The 22,109-nt window shown below is 32.5% G+C and overlaps 1 protein-coding gene across 3 annotated transcripts in view; it reads left to right on the plus strand.

Moving 5' to 3' along the window:
* Positions 1-22,109, plus strand: part of ngef (neuronal guanine nucleotide exchange factor) — a 55,365-nt gene that overhangs the window by 18,336 nt on the left and 14,920 nt on the right. For all 3 annotated transcript variants that reach the window (XM_692454.8, XM_073923983.1, XM_005157788.6), the window contains 3 exons: positions 6,307-6,533; positions 10,777-10,937; positions 15,581-15,733. In XM_692454.8, coding sequence (XP_697546.3) covers positions 6,307-6,533; positions 10,777-10,937; positions 15,581-15,733 — 541 coding nt within the window. The remainder of the gene's footprint in view (positions 1-6,306; positions 6,534-10,776; positions 10,938-15,580; positions 15,734-22,109) is intronic.

Here is a 22,109-nt window from a genome sequence, read left to right on the forward strand (position 1 = left end):
TTATTTGCCTCAGCTTGAACCGTGTAGGCAACTTTACTTTCAGTCGAATGTATTGTTCAGCATGGCTGTTCAGGATGTGTGTGTGTATGTGTGATTTGGTGTGTGTAGGACGAAGGCAGGTGGAGTGTGTGGGTGATGTCTTTTTAAATATATGCTGGAATAACAGCAAGAGAGAGAGAGTTATCCGCTTCCTTCGCCAACGCAACGTCATTTTATATCATCTCTATTTCCCTTCTCAGCTGTCTGCTTCTCAGTTCTCTATCTGCATCCAATCTGCATCTCTTCACTTGTTTCCTCTTACTTCATAAGGTCTCCGATGTCTGCATTCTTCAGATTTTGTAGCTGCTTCTGTCAGTTCAGATTTTCTCTGTTTCTTTGCTATTCTAATTCTTCATCTTGTTTCAATTTGTCGTATGTTTGCTTGTGTTTTTTTTTTATAAATAATCTTATATGCTTCTTGCCTTTTCTTTTCTCATCTATGCTTGTTTTTCTTCTCTAGCTTTATTTTCTAATTGTTTTATTTTAATATTTCTCATGCATATAGTTCCTCTATATATATTATGCTTTAAATCTATATTTTTAATATAAGTTTAATATGTGTATTTTAATACATTAACAAATTGATGTTTATCAAATTTTATTATAAAAATTGTTTCTTGCGCTTATACAAAAAACATAAAAAATTTTTTAGGAGAAATCAGGAATGTCTATAGTCATTAGATACAGGGCTGGGCGAATAATCGAAATGTAATTGAAACAAAAATATAAAGGATACATTAAGAATATATTAATAAATTATGTTTTATATATATATATATATATATATATATATATATATATATATATATATATATATATATATATATATATATATATATATATATATATATATATATATGTATGTATATATATATATATATATATATATATATATATATATATGTATATATATGTATATATATACAGAAGAAAAATAAATAAAACTATTACAAAAAAGTTATCGAACTATAAAATAACTGTTTAAAATTAGTTTATTATTTAATTTATTTTTAATCAAAATTTAATTTATTTTGATTTTTTTTAGCTTCATTACTCCAGTCTACAGTCACATATTCCTTCAGAAATATGTGAAATATATTAATATTATTAGTATTAATAGTATTAATATTAATATTATAAATGGTAATAGTAATAAAAGCAATAATGTAAATGAGTAAAAATTTTATTTGAAACTACATACGAAAGAAAAGCAGTTATTTAATTTTTTTTATAAATATTTAACAATTTTGCAATTTATTTACTTTTAATGAATACCGCCTTGATTAACAAAATAATTTTCTTAAAATAAAAAAACATGAAAATTTTTGACCCAAAATTTTGACCGATAATTTATATGTATCAAATATTTACAAAATTTATTTAAAAATGTGTTTATTGTGCATATACAAAAACAGCTATATTTTTCAGGAGAAATCAGGAATGTCTATAGGATGTAATGGATATATATTAAGCAATTTAGATAGTTAAATCAATGTGATGTCGTTTTACATTAAAAAAGGGTTATGTAAACATACAAAAAATATCAGGATACAAGAAAATAAATGAATGAATGTTAAATGTGTCTGTTAATCAAAATGCAAATCCAAATAAATATTAAATACATGTTATAAACGTATCCAAATACACACCAAAAAAACCCCCAAAGAAATTAGGATGTGTTAAATATATATAAATATGTGATATGTTAAATATATAAAGAGAAAATAAATACAGAGGATGTAAATGTATCTCTTTGGAATATAAATAAAATATAAAAATTTGAATATAAATATAAAATATATATTTTACATCTAAATGCATATGCAAAATATAATGCAATTTATCTAACAATCAAATACACAAAATCTGTTTTGAGTATATAGTGAGTAATTAATATGTTAAATGAAAATTTATATTCATAATATCCATTTATTTTTTATCATTCTATCCTTATCATTTCTTCTGCACACAGTATCTTCAAGTCTATTGTTCATTGTCTCATCTCATTGTGATTTCATTATTTCTCTTCTCTTCTCTTCTCTTCTCTTCTCTTCTCTTCTCTTCTCTTCTCTTCTCTTCTCTTCTCTTCTCTTCTCTTCTCTTCTCGCTCTGTTATATAAGTGAAAGTGTTGAACACCCACCTGAAGGTCTTGTTGAATGTGAGTACAGGACATTATGCAACTGCTTTCCTTTTCCTTTTTTTGTGTGTGTCACCTTCTCGAAAGGGTAACTTTGTACACATACCCACATGTACAGTATATACAGAATGCACATGCTGTTATCATGTAAAGTTTAAGGACAGGTAAATATTAGGCTATTTTCATTTCTCACGCATCAACATATATATGCAGAATGTGCATGCTGTTAATCATGTAAATGTTTAGAGACGGGTAAATCTTTTGTATGTGAGGTTGTTTTTGATTTGATTTCCAGCTCTCATGCGTCATGTTTTCATGGCATGAGGAGCCTGCAGTGAAATGTGTGTGTTGTTGTTGTAGCTGAAGCATTTCTGCTGACTGAGTTACAATCTGCTGGAATATAAAACTCACATGAGATCAAGACTTCAGTCACGTCCAGCTTTTCTAATGCAGTAATGATTAATAAATAATTGGATGATTTGGGCTAATTATAAATGCAAATATTTTACCTGGTCTTACCAGTTTGGACCATCCTAAAGGGATAGTTCACCCAAAAATTACAATCATGTCATCATTTACTTACACTTTCTTTGTTCCATACCTGTTTGATTAAAAAAAAAAGTCACGAAAGGAGATATTTGTAACACATTTTGGAAACCGCAAAACATTTACTTCCATAGTATTTAGGTTTCCTACTATTGAAGCTAATGGTTACAGGTTTCCAACATTCTTCTGAATAGTTTAACAGAACTAAAAGCTCAAACTGGTATAGAATTATGTAAACAGTGAGCAAATAATGGCACAATTTTTATTTTTGGGTGAACTATCCCTTTAATTCCCCATGCCACTGATTCATCAAGATTGTTATGTGTTGTTTTCTCTTATTGTAAAGCACTTTATGACTCAATTTCTGGGAAAGGTGCTATATAAATAAACCTTTAATTACTTATGTGAGCATAAAACATCACACATACAGTATGTAATCAGTATTAAGGGATACAAAGTGTAAAATCTACCAGCAAACATAACTGTAGCAACACCAGCTGATCTGCTGATCCACTGACAGATGATTTCATGCTTTCATGTTGTTTGTGCTAAATTCTGACCCTACTATCTGAATGTGGCTGCAGAAATCAATACTTATTAGAGCAGGCAAACTTTTTCTATTAATAAAAGTTATTTAGCTGTAATTTTTATCCTCTATTAAATATCTATATTTTTGAATAAGGTGGTTTTTAAGATATGATTAGACAATTTTGAAGCATAACTGCTGCTTCGGGCTGGTTTAAGCTGATTTCTAGCTGTTCATGAGCTGATTTTTAAGCTGGTCACAAGCTGGTTTGAGCTGGTTCTTGGCTGAATTTGTCTTGACCACATCTACATACCTAAATGCATTAAGTTGTTGTCATGTTTTGGGCTGATTAGATACATAATGATTTGTGCAAAAAGAATGAATGAGCTATGAAAGAATTAACTTTGAGATTTGACTTCATCCTTGCATTAAGAGGGCAGTTCCAAGAAATAAATGTGTATTTTCACAGCCCCAAACTACCCATCATGTTAGACCTGCCCTGAACTAAGACATCTTACATTTTTATTGTATATGAACATGTGCTTCATAATAAGAGTTGTTTTTTTAATATCACATAAAAACATGCAAGCAATAATTGTGGTCACAATGGTGTATATGCACAGAGACTCTTTAATTTTCAATGTCATTATAAAAGGGCAGTGTTTAAGATCTGGTTTGTTTAAAAGGCAATGATTGATTAAGAAAAGATAATATTTGAGTTTCAGACCAGACAAGAAGCACTGCATTAAAATATATTGTTCTTCGCCATGTGTTTAAAATATGGACATTTATTTTACCACAGTATTTTCAATGTTTGCTCTGCTGCTACTGAAGGTGCTTGCGTTTAAACAACATTTCATCTTGTTTCATGCTTGAACAGCTAAATGAATTAGAGCTGCACGATATTGGAAAACACTGACATTGCGATATTTAGTTTTTATGTGATATATATTGTGATATGAATATAATATGGCTTATAACTCTTTTTAGAAAATCATTCAGAATTTTACATTGATTGTGATGATATTGAAGGGGAGTGAATCTGGATAAAATATAATAAACTAATTACCAACATAATTAATAAAATAGAGCAAAGATACAAGTTAAATAAACAATTCTTTGCGGTTCTCCGGAGAGTTAAACAGTATTATTGCACAAAATTTAAATAATCAAATGGAAAATAAGAATTGAACATTACATGTAGATCAAAGCTGTCAAAAAACTGTTCAACAACATCCGCACTTATTTTAAGACAAAAACAAACACTTCTTTATATACTTCAAATGTTGACTTCTAGTCTTCATAATAAAAATATTTAAATGCAGTTATATTGTTTTTAGTACAAATTGTAAAATTTCTATACTACAAATGGTTTAAATTCGCTCTACCTTAAGTAGTCACAGCTAATAAAAAGTTATTTTGTTATCAGGGTTAAACTTAGGGTTACTTATAATCCCAACTCAACATTACAGATCCTGTGATGTGACTATTGCAGATTCACACATTGCGATATTGATGCTGAAACGATATATTGTTCAGCCCTAAAATGAATGCTGAAGTCCATTTATTTAAACATTTATTTATTTATTAATGTTACATTTGATTAATTCATGCATTATATTTGAATTAAATTGCATTCTCCATGCTGTAAAAGAAACCTTATGAAATTGTAAATAGTCACATCAACCTTTCACCGGAAGTTTATTGGTGGCTGAAAAACACATATCCATATAGCCCATTGTGACTGGTGGGATTAAATAAATATTACCACAATTGAACAGGTTTACCTAATAAACTGATTAGTGTACTTGCATCAGTTTTTATTGCTAATTTGACACCTTATACACAAAAATATAAATTTAAGAAATTTAATTTGACTTTTTTTCTCTTAAGTAAAAATCACATTATATTTGTAGTGTTCTTATATACACAAAACAGCTTTGAAAGTCTATATTGTGATTATTAGTTTAGATAACATAGATTTTTTTTTCCTTAAATGTACATGGAATCTATTTTTGGATATGTGCATGTGATTGAGTAAACACATACCAGTAAATACAAATCAGAGAAGAGATGTTACTGAAAGAGGGTGAAGTTATTTTAAATAAAAGAGAAAACATTCATATAAAAAATTATGTTCAAGGACAAATCACATTTCAGTGTTTCATTTAAATATGCATATTTCAATCTTAGTTTTTGTCTTGGTGAATGCACTGTTGGATTGTTTTCAGGATTCTTTAATGAATACAACATCAAAAAAGACAAATTCATTTGAAATTCAGCATATTTTAAAATTAATATCGTAATAAAATTTACGATAGATTTTAGTTGACTTTTTGCTCTCATGTAGAAATCACATTATATATACTGAATTTATACAGTGCTCGGCATAATTGTATACAGCCCATTTTTAAAAATTATTATTTTCTCAATTTCTCAGTGAGTATAGGCAATGTATTTTGGTGCATTTAAACAAAACATATTTATTAAACAGATATATTTATCAAAATAATATTTTAGTTACCAAACATATTTAGAAATTGAAAGATAATACAATTAAATTCAAGCAAAATATTGCAAAAAAATAAAAAAATAAATACAACCTACAAAATATCAAGCTTCTATTGATTTTCTTCTTTTTTAAACCAGTATTTAATATTTTTCTATAACTTATAAATTTGGGTGTGCTAGTTTTTGGACCGTTATCAGAAGTTATTTTGTTAGATTAGCTCCAGATTTGTCTTCAGTACGGACCTAATCTATATGCACAAATATAATATTGTATAGCTTCCTATTAAAAATATAAATTTAAAAGAGAGATTTGCGAGGGGATTACTTGTATATACTGAGCACTGTATAAACATAAAATAGCTTTGAAAGTCTATATTGTGATTTTTAGTTAAGATGTCATGACCAGTATATTGTCTTTCTGCTGGTGGATGAGGAGATTTCCCCCCAACAGCATCTGTAAATCACGTTGAGTACCCAGAATAGCGCTATATAAATGTAAGGAATTATTATTATCTCTGAATCAGCATTGTGTGTGTTTGTGTGCAGATGTTTTGTATCAGGAGTACCGCGACACCTCCAAGCAGCAGGAGATCGATCAGCGGCGGCAGAGAGATGGTCTTCCCACTGCAGGTTCAGGGGTCTTGGCTGCTCCTGCTCTGCAGCTCCAGCTGAGGAGCAGCACTAACTCACTGAATCTGTGGCAGAACCTGGACGCCGTGAAGAAGAGTGGACTGCTGCAGACACTGGAGCCAAAAGAGATTATACTGCAGGAGGTATGATGACTACTAGAGGTGTGAACATGCACTGGTCTCACGTAGGGTTGTAACAATATACCGGTATGACGGTTTACCACGATTTGAACGTGCACGTTTATCATACCATGAACAATTGCATATCAACGGTTTTAACCCTTAAAGACCGAGACAGCTGCCCGCGGCTAAAAATAAGTATTGCTCTTAAATGTTTAATAACTTTTGATCCGCTGATCCGATTCATATAATTCAAAGATTGGCATAAAGAAGAGAATCTCAGCTTTCTGCTGTATCACATAACATTCGCGGACTTTCAGAGGCTCCGGAATCAGTGCGGTTACGTCATCAACATTTGACAACGCTGATTTGACAAAGAAACGCTCGTCACTGTGTCTCCGGACAAATCAGACATGACACATTGATGCATTGTCCCTCCTCCATGCCCAGATTGGTTCAAACTCGCTATATCACAACCAATAAGCATAGGTTTCGCTTTTGTTTGTGGACCAAGCTTTTTGAACAACACGGAATGAGAGAAAGGCATACATTTATGCGCGGCTAAATAAAACGCCAAAAAAAAAAAAAGTTTTGCATGAAATAATTCTCATACTAAGTACTTTTGCATGCACAGCAGCACAGAAACATGACAAAACAGTGACACAGCAAAGACGAACTGCTGCTCTTGCTGTTTTCAAAAGACGCAAATGAAGATGCAGCTGTTTGTCTGCATTGCAGACAACCATATCCAAATCCATATCGATAGACAACCATATCCATGCTGGCACATAAAACCTAAGGATGTTCCATATTGAATCTAGTTTCGTTATGTAACTATTTATAGTATAGTAAATATTTATATCTATTTTTTACTGAGGATTTGCACCATGTTTATTTGGACTTTATTTGGACTTTGACACATTATTTATTATTTTCTTATTTTTATTTGTTCATTGTAAGTGGTGTTGTTTATAGTAACTGAAAATATATTATTTGGAAAAAGTCAAATTTGCTTCACTGTTCTATTATTTTGTAACATTTGTAACATACCGTATACCGCGAAACCGTCAAACCATGGTATTGTTTTAGACGATTATCATACCGTAAAAAATTCATACCGTTACAACCCTAGTCTCACGGTTCGGTTCGATTACAATTATTATGCCATCAATTTGGTTCAATTCGATATCTCAGTGCATTGACAATGCTTTCCATACACAGTTTCATATTATCTTCACAGCACAGCAATTCTTGTATTAAAATGTATAAAGATATTAATATTTATAAAGTATTTGTAATACAATTTTGTCCTTTATTACAAAGTCAGATACATTATCTGTATCTTTAAACAACACAAGCATTCATAGCAAATAAACAAATATAAATATCCTACTCGTTTTCTGAGCCTTGTCTAGCAAGTTCTTTTTTTACACCCCTTTGATTGGTCACGCGCTCAACAGTAAGGGCTGCAATTAGCTCTTACCTGCTGGCGCTCTTCATAGATGAGTGACACTCGTGTCTGTATCCAGAAGTATCACTGTAACAGCCGAGAGAAGAGGAAAAGTCTTGCCAGCAGGTCAAGTGGGCCACAGTTAGAGAGAGAGATATTTACTAGGGGAAAAAAATTAGTGTGTCCTTCTAGCGGCCCAATTCAATAATGTCTGTCACAAAAAGAGAGAGCAGACCAATAAAAACATCAGTGATGTGCCTCCAAACACACACAAACACACACACACACACACATACACACACACACACACACACACACACACACCTAGATGATTATAAATGAATCATTGTAAATATACTGATTATTATTGTTTTTATTACTGTTTTATCCTAAAAATTTAGTTTATTCTGATCTTTTTTTGTATTGATTTGTATGAATAATTAATGTTGAATAATAATATAATATATTGAATATTAATGTGTTATATTGAATAATATGATGTATTGTTGATATTTTATTTAATTATTATATATAAATATCATCTATTTTATTTTTTATTATTATTTTTTTGCTACTACTGCTATTTACTGTGTGTACTGTTTTGTTTTTGATTTTTTTTATTATATATGTATGTTACTTTTTATGTAAACTTTATAACTGCTTTGGCAATACATTTGTAACAATTGTCATGCCAATAAAGCAATTATTGAAATTGAAATTAAAATTGAGAGAGAGAGAGAGAGAGAGAGAAATGAGTTTACTTTCATTATCTCAATTGCAGTGAAATAGGGGCTTCTGCTGTAAGTGTCAGTAAAAGACTATCCAGCAAACATGCATGCATTGAAATTGTGCACAGCTTCTGCGTTTTTACGTAGTGGGAGCCTTGTAAATACTTGCGCTTGCCTCCCTCGCCATAGTAAGCTACGGCGACATAGCGCATATAAGATAAATTACGTCACTACATAATAATCGGTTATGATTACTACTGAACCAATACCAAATTGTCCACGTCTGCATCGCGGTGCACCAAAGAAACTATTAATTTTGACACCCGTAATGACTACATTCATTTGTCATATACATTAGTGTTCAGAAGTCTCTTTTCTGCACAATAAAGCTGTGGTTATGTGATAATAAATACAGGAAACTAATATGTGAACCTGTTGTATGGGTATATTTCTGTTAACAGCGTAAAATACATTTGTTTGATTCATAAATTTGTAAAATCGGAGGAAACATGCAAACTTCTAGTTTAAAAGTACAACCTGCTTCTTACTCAGGGCTGTCTATGCAAATGAGGGAGCGATCATCACTAATAGGCCAGGCTTTCTACCTCAGATGACCCCTACAAAAATGTCAATCAATTAGTTTCTGCAGATTGTTTTGATGAAGTGTGATTATAAAAAATACAATTAATAAGATTTGACCATTAGAGGCTGGCTATATGCACACACTGTTGTCACACAACTGTCTTACAAAATCCTTTTAATAGGGATTTTGCATAGTAAGTCCCTTTTAATGAGGTTAATATAGACAAAAACTCATTAGAGGCTGATTATATTCACACACTGTTGCCACACAAATGCATTTACACCACTTATAAAAGAGATTTTGCATAATAGGTCCCCTTTAAGATAGATAACTTTTTATATATATATATATATATATATATATATATATATATATATATATATATATATATATATATATATCAGGGTTCAACGCTAAGGATTTTTTTCTACTGGCCCAATCGGACCAGTGGTTCAGATTTTTACTTGCCCTGCCAATATTGTCACTGGCCCCACCAAAAAAAGTTAATAGCTTTTTCTAAGCCACAAATAAAAAAAAAGTCAAAATATTTGTAAATCTAGAATTTAAATATTTCAAAATTGTTAATAAAGTGTTTTGCAAACAAAATAGCAAAATGTGCAAGGATTTTTTTTGCAAAACCAAAAGATGACTGACCTGCCAAACTAACGCCAAACTGTACAAAACATCACTTCATTTTTTTAGTCGTGGTGTACCCTCATAAATGTCTGCTTCCAAGACATTCTGCTTTTCCTTTAGCATCATTACTTGATGTTGCCGCCATGTTGCTGTCTCTTAGCTGTACTGATTGTTACGGAAAAAAATAACATGCTCACAACATCCAATCAGATAAGAGGAACCGAGAAGGTTGCATTTGAAGGCTTAAAAACACAAACGGTTTCTCTATTCTGACTGTATTTGCACGCAATTGACAAATAGTCACAGGCAAATTAAACTTTAGTGACAGGGCATTAGAGGCCCTATCGGGCCAGTAACGATCCTGTCTACTGTCCCGAGCATCTCACATGCTGGCCCCGGGCCATCGGGCAGTCCTTATTGTTGAGCTGTGTATATATATATATATATATATATATATATATATATATATATATATATATATATATATATATATACTATTATACATAGTATATATATATATATATATATATATATATATATATATATATATATACTATGTATATATATATATATATATATATATATATATATATATATATATATATATATATATATATACTATGTATAATAGTAACAGATGTTACTATATATAACAGATGTTGTGTTTTTATCTACAGTCTACAGTTTTGTTTTTTAATGTACAAACAGTAACATTACATTCTTAAAGGAGATTTGAAGTGTAAAATGTAAAATAGGGACAAATATGAAAAATCATACTGAACTTTTGAACAGTACACAATGTGCTAGCTTACAATACATGCTCAGAATTATCAGTGAAGCCAAGATAATTGTGTCTTTCTCTGTCTGCAGGCCATGTTTGAACTGGTGACCTCTGAGGCTTCCTATTACAAAAGCTTGGAGCTTCTGGAGACACATTTCCTCCGAAACCCTCTTCTTGTCAACACTTTGAGTCAGTCTGACATGCACTTTCTGTTCTCCAACATTACGGACATCATGAAGGCAAGCGAAAAGTATGTGTCTGATAGGGAACGCATGCGGTCAGCGATACATTTAATGCTTTTGTGGTTTCCAGTTAAACCTCCCTGCCTACATAATGGTTTCCGTGCTGTGAAAGAGGCCTAAACTGTTTGTCTAGACCGCAGTGGCTTTTTCTTCATTAGTAATGGGTTAGAGTGGGTGTATTAGTATTAAAAGCTCTCATATTAAATATAGACCTTAATAGAATAAAACAAATATCAACTATTTACACAACCCAAACCTAATAAACACAGTAGATCCTAACAAACTGGAAATATTGAAGTGGTCTCCTAATAGTTTCTATAGGTGTATGCTTTAAATATATGTTTTTGTGTAGGTTTATTCATCAGGGGTCACCACAGCGGAATGAACCACCAATTTATCCAGCATGTTTTACACAGCGGATGCACTTCTAGCTGCAACACTGTATTGGGAAAGGCCCATACACTCTTACATTTACACACACACACGCGCACACACACACACACACACACACACACACACACACACACACACTACGGCCAATTTAGTTTATTCAATTCACCTATAGCGCATGTCTTTGTTTGGACTCAGGGGAAAACCAGAGCACCCGGTGGAAACCCACGCCAACACCTGGAGAACATGCAAACTTAACAAAGAAATGCCAACTGGTCCAGCTAAGATTCGAACCAGCGACCTTCTTGCTGTGAGGTGACAGTGCTAACCACTGAGCCACCATGTCGCCTATTAATACTAATATAATGCATGTAAAAATTGTATAATATTTAGAAATGTATGCAATTTAACTTACAATATGTGTATAAATATATGCTTTACACAAAATATATTAAATATTTATTTTTGCTAATACATGTTAATTTGAAACATATTTATTAATTTTAATAATTATGGTATTTTATTTGCATAAATATACATTTTAAAATATGTCAGCATTTAATTTATTTTTTATTTGGTAATGTTTTTATTAATGTATTTATTTTTTGGTAATGTTATATTTTGGTGTATTTTAAATAAAAAATATATGCCTACATTTATATTAGGGCTGGGCGATTAATCGAAAAGTAATCGAAATCGACATTCAGAACCTATAATTGATAGAATTTTTCCATGTCAATTTCTTCAATTACTTTCGCTACCGCGTATGGTCACGTGGCCCGCTTTGTTAAGGCTGATTTATACTTCTGCGTCGAACGCATGGGTATGGTGCAGCCTTCGTGCGGTTGCATACTTTTGTGAGCACAATACATGTGAGCATATTTTTGTACAAAACTTATTAGTGAATTATAAGGGCACAAAAATTAAATAAATAAACAAAATAATCACTCCTTAATCGGAATAAAATTAAAATGCTCAATCAGTCAAGGTTTAGATTTTAGGCCAAATCACCCAACCCTATATATTTAAAATAATATATAATAATGTCAAGGTTTTGATGCAAGATGCAAAAAAAATTTACATTTTAAATGTATTTTATAATTGATTGCATATTTATTCATTCCTGTATCTTTATATGTTAAATTCAATAATATGCGTCTAAATACTTGTTTAAAAAATATTACATATTTTATTATTATGTGCTTAATAATTATTTTTAATATATTTATATTGATCATTTTTCCATTTAAATTTTTTTGTTTCAATATAAAAATATAAATACATCTTTATATTTGTTTCAAAATATTTTATGCTTTAAATGTTTGATATTTGTCAGCTTTAAAAAATATTTAATTTTTTTTTATACTTTTATACATGCATAGAAAGTTTTATTATATTCATATTATATATTTTAAATGGCCCCACTTTATATTTAATGTCTTTAACTAATATGTAATAACACTGAACTTAATAATAATTCTTTACAATATACCTATTGTGTAAATGCATGCTTTTACATTGTACTTATGCTTGATTTAATGCCTGCATGTAACTACATCTCTAATTAATTACACCTTAACCCTCACTAAAACCAACCCATAGCCCCAAACCTGTCGAGAAGGGTGTAAACGGAGCCAGCTACAAGTGGGTGGGCGTTCAGGTTCCAAGTGGGCTTTACAAACCTAGAGTTTTTATTTTTATTTATTTATTTAATATTTAATATTGAGTCCAATATTGTGCTTTATGAATGTCTACACCTACTCTAACCCTAAACCTAACCTCACAGTAACCTGTTGTGTTTTATTAGCATCCACACCTACCCCAACCCCAAACCCAACCTCACAGTAACCAGATGTGTTTCATTAATATACACTCCACCTACAGCACCTAAACCCAACCTCACTGTAACCCTTTGTATTTTTATTAATGTCTACACCTACCCTAACCTTAAACCCAACCTCACAGTAACCGGATGTGTTTTATTAATGTCTACTCCATCTACAACACCTAAACCCAAACTTCCCTTGGTTTAAGTCCCTTCTACTTGGAGGTCTCCGAGCTGTTGCAATACATATGTCCCCAACCTTATCCATATCTCACCTCAGTAGCACCAGAAAAGTTCTGCAATGCATTATGAACACTTTAAGTAAATTATATTTATATTTTAATGCAAGCACATAGTAGTTAAGGACACTTGATATAAAGTGGGATCTTTTAAATGTGTATTTTTGTATATGTTATTAATGTGTAGCAACACAATACGACATCTGCCATTAGTGATTCAATAAATAGCTTTCGAATTTTCCCAAGCAGTTCAAACATGTTTTGCCTAGCACAACAGTCAAATCAATGATAATAAACATCATTTGAAACACAGTGCATAATCTTTCTTCAATCCTATTTAAGCATTGAAACCTCCCATTCAGCTCGACACCCATTATTGCCCACTGGCTAAAATGAAAGTGTTTCTGCGATTGATTTGATTCCAGTCCGTTCGCTGCATAGCATGAAAATCCACCCACTAATGCGATGAATCATGAGCGTGAGTCAGGAGCAGATCGGCTCTCACACACTGCAGAACACTGGATTACAAGACTGATGCCTGCTTTTTTCCCCCTTATATAAGACGTCTTTGTTAGCGGTGCACAGCTAAGCTAAATCTGTTGAGCTGAAGTTAAAGTTCCTTGAAAGATAAATGTTTTCACTGTTTCCAGTGGATTTTCAGTGTACACTATACAATATACTGGTGAGAAAGAAGTATGTTCTCATCACTGAGTTCACATTTATTTCACAGATTACTAATGTGAAATATTGTTTTCAACTATTTTATCGTTTAATTTTATTTCTCTATAATTTAAAGCTGTATTTATTTCAGTTTTCAGAAATCACATGATCCTTCAGAAATCAATATAATTTGATTTGCTGTTATGTTATGATCAGCTATTAATGGAAATCGTTCATTTGATAATGATTCTCATAATAGTTTCTCAGTGATGAAAACTAATGAGTTTATTTTCATTTACATTTATTTGAAAAATATAGACGTTATAAATGTTTATTCATTTATTATTTTGATACTTCATTTATAGGATTTTTTAATAAATTTGCACAAAACAGAATAACAAGAAGTCCACAACAACCAAAACAAAAAAATGTATTTATACAAACCAACATTCCCAACACTAATTTCCCTTTTGCGGCTTTATTTGAAGAGACACATAGCTAATAGTCTGCAAACATTAAAGTCTTTAAGGATCACACAAATGCACAGCAAGTGTACATATATGGTGCATACACAGTTCCAATACAGTAATAACTAACTAACTAACTAACTAACTAACTAACTAACTAACTAACTAACTAACTAACTAACTAAATAAATATAATAAAGCAAATTGCAAAGAAATACAGTTAAAACCAGAAGTTTACATACACTCTAAAAAAGGAATATAACCATTTAAAAAAAATCTCTGATGGTAAATCATAATAAACGTTTACTATTTTAGGTCTGTTAGGATTACCTAAATGATTTACATTTGCCAGAATAATAAGATATTTTTTTTTATTGTTTATTAATTTCTCAACAGTCAAAAGTTTACATACATTTCCTTGGTACTTTTTTAGCTTTGCTTTAAACTGTATAACTTTGGTCAAATGTTTTAAGTATCCTTTCACAAGCTTCTCACAACAGTTTGAAGTAATTTTGGCCCATTCCAAAAAAGTCTTCTTTTAAAAATGCCTAGCCTAGAGTCTCACAGTGCCTAGTAATGCAGAGTTTAGACCTCTCAAATCTTAATCAAAATGTGCGCATGTACTGTATTTATACTCTAGGCCAGGGGTTCTCAAACTGTCCTGCAGATTTTAGCTCCAATTTGCCTCAACACACTTGCAAGGATGTTTCAAGAAAGATTCACTAGCCCAGGTGTGTCTGATTGGAGTTGGAGCTCAAATCTGCAAGAAACTGGACCCCCAGGACTCCGATTATGAACCCCTGGCTTAGAGTATAAATACATGCGCACATTTTGATTGAGACTTGAGAGGTCTGAACTTTTCTAAGCAATGTGAGACTGAAGAGGCCACAACAATTACTGTATAAACCTTATATATATTTGTGTATTTATCTATTCATCAAGATGCTAACACTATGATGTAAACATAAATTTTAACTGTAATCCTCCTTTTTTTTTTTTTAAAGCTAATTCATTTATTTATCAAGTTACTAGCATAAATACTTACTGAAAACCTCATGTTTTTTTTCCAGGTTTTTGATGGATCTGGAGCATCGGATCGAAGAGTCCATCCTGATCTCAGATGTGTGTGACATTGTTCATTTCCACGCTGTTAACCACTTCCAAGTCTTTATCAGCTATGTCATCAACCAGGTCTACCAGGAGACCAACTACCGGCGGATACTGTAAGAACACTTCTTACCTTTGCATATGAAAAATGGGAAATGCTGTGTAATATTGTCTGAGGTCAGATATCCCTATTTCAGTTATGTCTGTCTGTCAAAACAACAATAAAATAACTTATAGACATAACAGTATGAAATGGATGCAGAATGTTTTATTAGTTATTTTGTAAGGTGCTAGAATTCAGCTTAAAGTGCTTTTTTTTTCTTCGATGTTTGACGTAGTCTCATCCAAAACACGATCAGGGTGTGGGACATAGTGTATAGCTCCTCCCCTTTTTAAAAAAACAGCCAATAGTATTTTGTTTCATCACCGCTCTGCCAGTGGGAGTGGTTGAGCTCAATCGCATTAAATAAAAAGCAAGTGTGAAGTGTCTTGAAGGGGGTAGAACATGTCTAGAGAGCATTTGATTGGAAAGATTTGATGAGAAACTGAGGTATAAGGTGACATGAATAAAACCATTGGTCCAATTGGGCGAAACGACTGCCTAGCTACAAGCTTTACATGTTTATATCAGTTTTTTTATCTTCTTAATGCAGATTTTGTCACTGTTTTGGGGCACATTAGTTTATAGATATTCTATAAACTAACAATACTCATACTAACATCTAAAGAAATTTTGTTTTAATTTAATGCAATTCAAAGGAATAACTATGATAATTAGGGCAATTAAGCAAGTTAGGTTAATTAGGCAACCAACAATGGTGGTGTTATATAGACTAATTGAAAAAATATATGTTTTTAAATTATTTTAAAATAAATAGTACTTAAATCTACTTTTATTCCAGCTAAACTAAAATATATAAGGCGTTCTCCAGAAAAAAAATAAATTCTAGGAAATACTGTAAACGTTTTTTTGTACTTTTAAACATCACTTGGGAAATAATTCAAAAAGAATTCAGGTTAATAATTTTGCCTTAAACTGTTTCTAAATTAATTTAAGTTTTAGTCTGAACACATCTACTGTTGTGCTTCTATATATGAGGCAATATTTTATGTTTATGAAGTGGTCATTAACATTCATTATTGATTTAGAATTAATTAAATTAACATTTATGCAAATTTTCATTCTAGAAATTTATGGCAATTATTAAAGACACATTTAAATCTAACATTTCTAAAAATGTAACAATACAATTACCGTATTTTACTATGATCAATTAGTTGGCTCTACTTTCTTGGTCAACCAGCTTCAACAGAAAGAAAATGCCGTTCTGCCAGCTATATATGGCTTTTAAGCACCCACCAACTAAACTGGTCCAGTGATCATTGTTTATAGTCTTAAATGTTTTCTTTGTCTTCATGCGTAATAAGCTTCGCATAAGAGAATTTCCTCATTTGTGGCGTAACCGAAACATGTGACGTTGTGAGTGATGTCTCTTGTAATTAAATGAGACACGGTAACTTGACTTGACAGGTAGGTGTGGCACACGCACGCACACACACGCGCGCACACACACACACACACACACATACACACACAAAAATTCATACACACAAAAAAACAGAAACAGCCACACACCAGTGTCTCAAATTCTTCCCACACTCACTTCTCTTGGTGAAATTCCATCACACTTTTATTTTTAAAATCACCAGAGGAAGGAAAATCTGTCACCATTTACTCCCTTTAGTGTTATTTAAAAAATGCCTTACTGATTTCCTTAAAGTGGTGTGTGCAAAAGTATTCATGCATTCTGAAATATTATTGAAAAGCATACAAATATTACACTGAAATACAATCTAAGGAATTTAGATTGTCTAGATAATCTAGGAAACCCTTTTCACTAATACACTGCTTGTAGTTTCATTTGAAAATACATAAAAATGACAAGCATCCCAGAGCCATATCACCCTGCAGACTGGTCACTCACTGATGCTAAAATTAGGTTGCTGTTGGAAGTGGTGTTAGTGAGGCCAGCAGGGGGTGCTCAACCTGTGGTCTGCGTGAGTCCTAATGCCCCAGTATAGTGAAGGGGCCATTTTTTGGATGAGACGTTAAACTGAGGTCCTGACTAAAAATCCCATGGCACTTCTCGTAATGAGTTGTGGTGTAACCCTGGTGTTTTGGCCAAATTCCCTCCATCATGACCTCCCAATCATCCTCATCCACCGAATTGGCTCTATCACTGTCTCTCCACTCCACCTTTAGCTAGTGTGTGGTGAGCGCACTGACGCCATTATCCTGTGGCTCCCTTCGCATCATCCAATGTTGATGCTGCACACTGGTGGTGGTGTGGAGAAACCCCCCTCATGTTTGTGAAGCGCTTTGGGTATATGGCCATACACTATATAAATACACAATAAATTACAGTAAAAATATACTGTAGTAACTTTGTTTCAAGCCATAGTATAGTAAAGTACCTGAATGAGTCTGTTTTGGTAACACGAGAATTTTAGTAATTGAAGCAAATACTGTACTCTACAACTATAGAGTTTATTATACTGTACTACAATACAGATATTTACTGTATTAAAAATATACAGTATTTATTACAGTTTGTCAGTTCACTGTGGTTAATACTATAGTATTGCTGCAGCATTCAATAACCAAGTGTTGTAAATGGAATCTACAGCATAATACAATTTACTATAGTGTGTTTTAAAAACACCATAGTGTTTACTAAAAATTACCATAGTTTCTTGGCCAAGGGAGATAAGTTTAATGAGATTCGAAAGTAGAAAGACTGGAATAGTATTTTCTTTTATGTCATACTTAGTTTGAACTCAAAATATGAACTATTAATGTCATAAGTGTTTCTTGCAACCTGCACCTTAAGACTTCAGAAGTTACAGTACATGATCGCTTTGTCAGGCTTGTCTAGTGTCATTTTTATTTTTATACCATGCAATTACTGTCAAAGCAACTTTATAGAAAAAGAAAAAGAAACTGGCAATAATAATACATTTATTTATTTATTGAATTATTCATTCATTTTCTTGTCGGCTTAGTCCCTTTATTAATCCGGGGTCGCCACAGCGGAATGAACCGCCAACTTATCCAGCATATTTTTTACGCAACTGATGCCCTTAAAGCCACAACCCATCTCTGGGAAACATCCACACACCAACACAGACACACACACACACGCAGACCCCCGTGCACGCAGGGAGAACATGCAAACTCCACACAGAAACGCCAACTAAGCCGAGGTTTGAACCAGCGACCCAGAGACCTTCTTGCTGTGAGGCGACAACACTACCTACTGCGCCACTGCCTCGTCCTTTATTTATTTATTTTTCCTTTATTTTAACAGTCCTACTGAGATACAACCTCTCTTCTCCCATTGAGTCCTGATCAAAACAACAGCACAACAAGTTTCACATTAAAAACAAATACAAGCATATAAGACAAACTGCATTTAGCTTTGTTCTCGTAAGACACGTGTGAAAGAAAATAATTAATAAACGGTCAATCATAACAAGTACATGTTTACCTAAATGAGCTCTGAGTTTTTATTGCTGTGAGTGTTATAGATTTCAGGACAGTTGTGTGTGATTGTTGCGTAAAATGGAGCAGACTGTGTGTGTTCAGAGTCTCCACAGATCAGCTGTTCACCTGGACTCTCGCCTCAGGCTTCAGTCTCGCTGCCGTCTGATGTGTTGTATAAGAGTTGTCTTGCTGCTTTCATTTGTGTGTGTTTGTATTTCTGTAAGCCCAGTAAAGCTCTTGGGGCTTTCTGCACATGGGCCTGGGGAGTTTTTGTGCTTTCCATTCCTGCTAAGATTAGGGTTAAATCCAGGCTCTCTGTGTGCAAGTGTGTGTCATGTTCATAACCACAGCTGTAGTGCTCAAGGTAAATGAGTACACCGCTCACATATTTCTTTTTTACAATTATATTTTGTATTCATTTAAAAATTATATTTTCAACTGGATGATTAACGATGATATACTAGCATTAGTCAGTACCAAAGCCAAAACTGGAACTTATCCAACAGAAGTTTTAAGATCACAATCTAAAAATTAGTACACCCAGAATAATGTGTTGAGGAAAATATTAATACATTTTTAATAAACAGGAAAAGTCAAGAGAAACATTTTAGATAAAGGCTTTATAGTTATTTTTATATAGTTTTATAGTAATTATAGATAATATTTTTTAATGACAATAACTGGTTTTAATTAAATATATTATCTTTCTATTCCTAACAATGTTAGGTGAACAAACTCATACTGTAATGAATATAATGGTTTAATAAAACATACATTGGCTATGTACACTGAGAAATAAATTAATTTTCAAAAGCATTTTGAGCGCTGTAGGTTGTGCATCAGAAATCAAAATGCCTTGTTGTTTTAAACAACATAGCTCCATGTAGCCAAAGTCTAACCTCATAAACTATGTTCCTGCATTATGACCTAGTTACGTTTAATTCAAGTTCAAAGTCATTGTGTTGTCCTAAAGGCGATGTATAATTTACATTCATAACAATTAATCCTGTTTTTATGTATATAATGCTGCTATTTTAAGTCTATTTCTATTGTGCTATACTTATAGTGTAGCTTTATTCATAGGCCACCTGCTGGACAACTGTCTAAAGTGCTTGCATTGGTCAAAAAATTAGGATATGTTTGAAATCATGCTACTGATATCCTTAACTAAAAGAATCGCAATTTTTATGTGCGCTATATTGCAAAATCTGAATATATATGAGCTATATACACTACCAAATGACAAATAAGGATCTGCTATTAATAATGTAATGAGGGAACAACAGTAACACATTGAAATTTTAATAAAAATCTCTTTACTTGCTAATTGTTGCATTGGGCTGCCATTGAGTTTCTATTCATTCATTTTCCTTCAGCTTAGTTCCTTTTTTATCAAGGGTCGCCACTGCAGAATGAACCACCAACTATTTCAGCATATGTTTTCTGTAGCAGATGCCCTTCCACCTGCAACCCAGTACTGGGATACCTCCATACACACTCATATACGCTACAGCCAATTTAGATAATTTAATTCACCTATGCCGCATGTCTTTGGACTGTGGGGGAAACTAGAGCACCGGAAGCAACCCACACGAATATGGGGAGAATATGCTAAATCCACACCGAAATGCCATCTAGCCTGTGGTGGGACTCAATCCAGTGACCCTTTTGCTGTGAGGTGACAGTGCTAACCACTGAGCCACCATACCGCCCCTAGGTTTCTATCTGAAATTCAATTAATATGCAAAAGGACCTCTCTTTAACCTGTTCTCAGAATGCAGTTTGATACTTTGTGGTAGATCATATGCAAGTATTTTGCCACAGGGCATTGAGCCTGACATTAAAATTGAAACATATTTATGCAAATAATTTCTGGCAACAGTAATTGACACAGTTTGCATACGAACCTCAGATCTCTGCTGAGAGTTTTCCCCTGGCTATTGTTATAAGCTCTTTCCTGCATTGGTTAATCAAAACTTTGAATGCGGTTTAAGTTTACTCTCATCAGAGGTGTGAATTTATTGCTTTTTGATTTCGATGCCTTAAAATAAAACAGCAGTATGCAGCTTCATCTGACAGCGATTAAACAGAAGCATAGCATGCCACTTGTAAAAGCAAACCTCTTTACATCAATCTGTGTGATTTGAGGAGCACAAAGTTTAAGTATATTCTCATGTAAAGTTAAAGTCAGAATTATTAGCCCCCCTCAATTATTATTATTACGGAGAGAAGATATTTTCAACACATTTCTAAACATAATATTTTTAATAACTCTTTTCTAATAACTGATTTATTTTATCTTTGTCATGATGACAGTAAATAATATTTGACTAGGTATTTTATCAAGACACTTCTGTTCAGCTTAAAGTGACATTTAAAATCTTAACTAGGTTAATTAGGTCATAGGCAGGTTAGGGTAATTAGGCAAGTTATTGTATATCAATGGTTTGTTCTGTAGACTATCAAAAAATATATTGCTTAAAGGGGCTAATAATTTTGACCTTAAAGTGTTTTTCTAAAAAAATTAAAACTGCTTTTATTCTTGCCGAAATAAAACAAATAAGACTTTCTCCAGAAGAAAAAAATACTATCAGACATACTGTGAGAATTTCCTTGCTCTGTTAAACATCATTCGGGAAATTTTTAAAAAATAAAAAAATTCTAAAGGGGGCTAATAATTCTGACTTCACTTGTATATCAATTTATTATTTATGATTATGATGCCTTAAAATGTTACACCAATATGGAACTTCATCTGACAGCAATTAAACAGAAGCATAGTATAGCCGTTCGTAAAAGCAAACCTCTTCACAGCAATCTGTGTGATTTGAGGAGCACAAACATAAGATTTACTTGACAGATTTACAGCTGTATGTTCTGTACAGTCATGTTTGGTTTTGGGAGTGACTGGTTCTTTTGATTCAGTTCTTTTCAATGGGTTTCAATTA

The sequence above is a fragment of the Danio rerio genome, chromosome 15 (genome assembly GCF_049306965.1).
Source record: "Danio rerio strain Tuebingen ecotype United States chromosome 15, GRCz12tu, whole genome shotgun sequence".
NCBI classification, from domain to species: domain Eukaryota; kingdom Metazoa; phylum Chordata; class Actinopteri; order Cypriniformes; family Danionidae; genus Danio; species Danio rerio.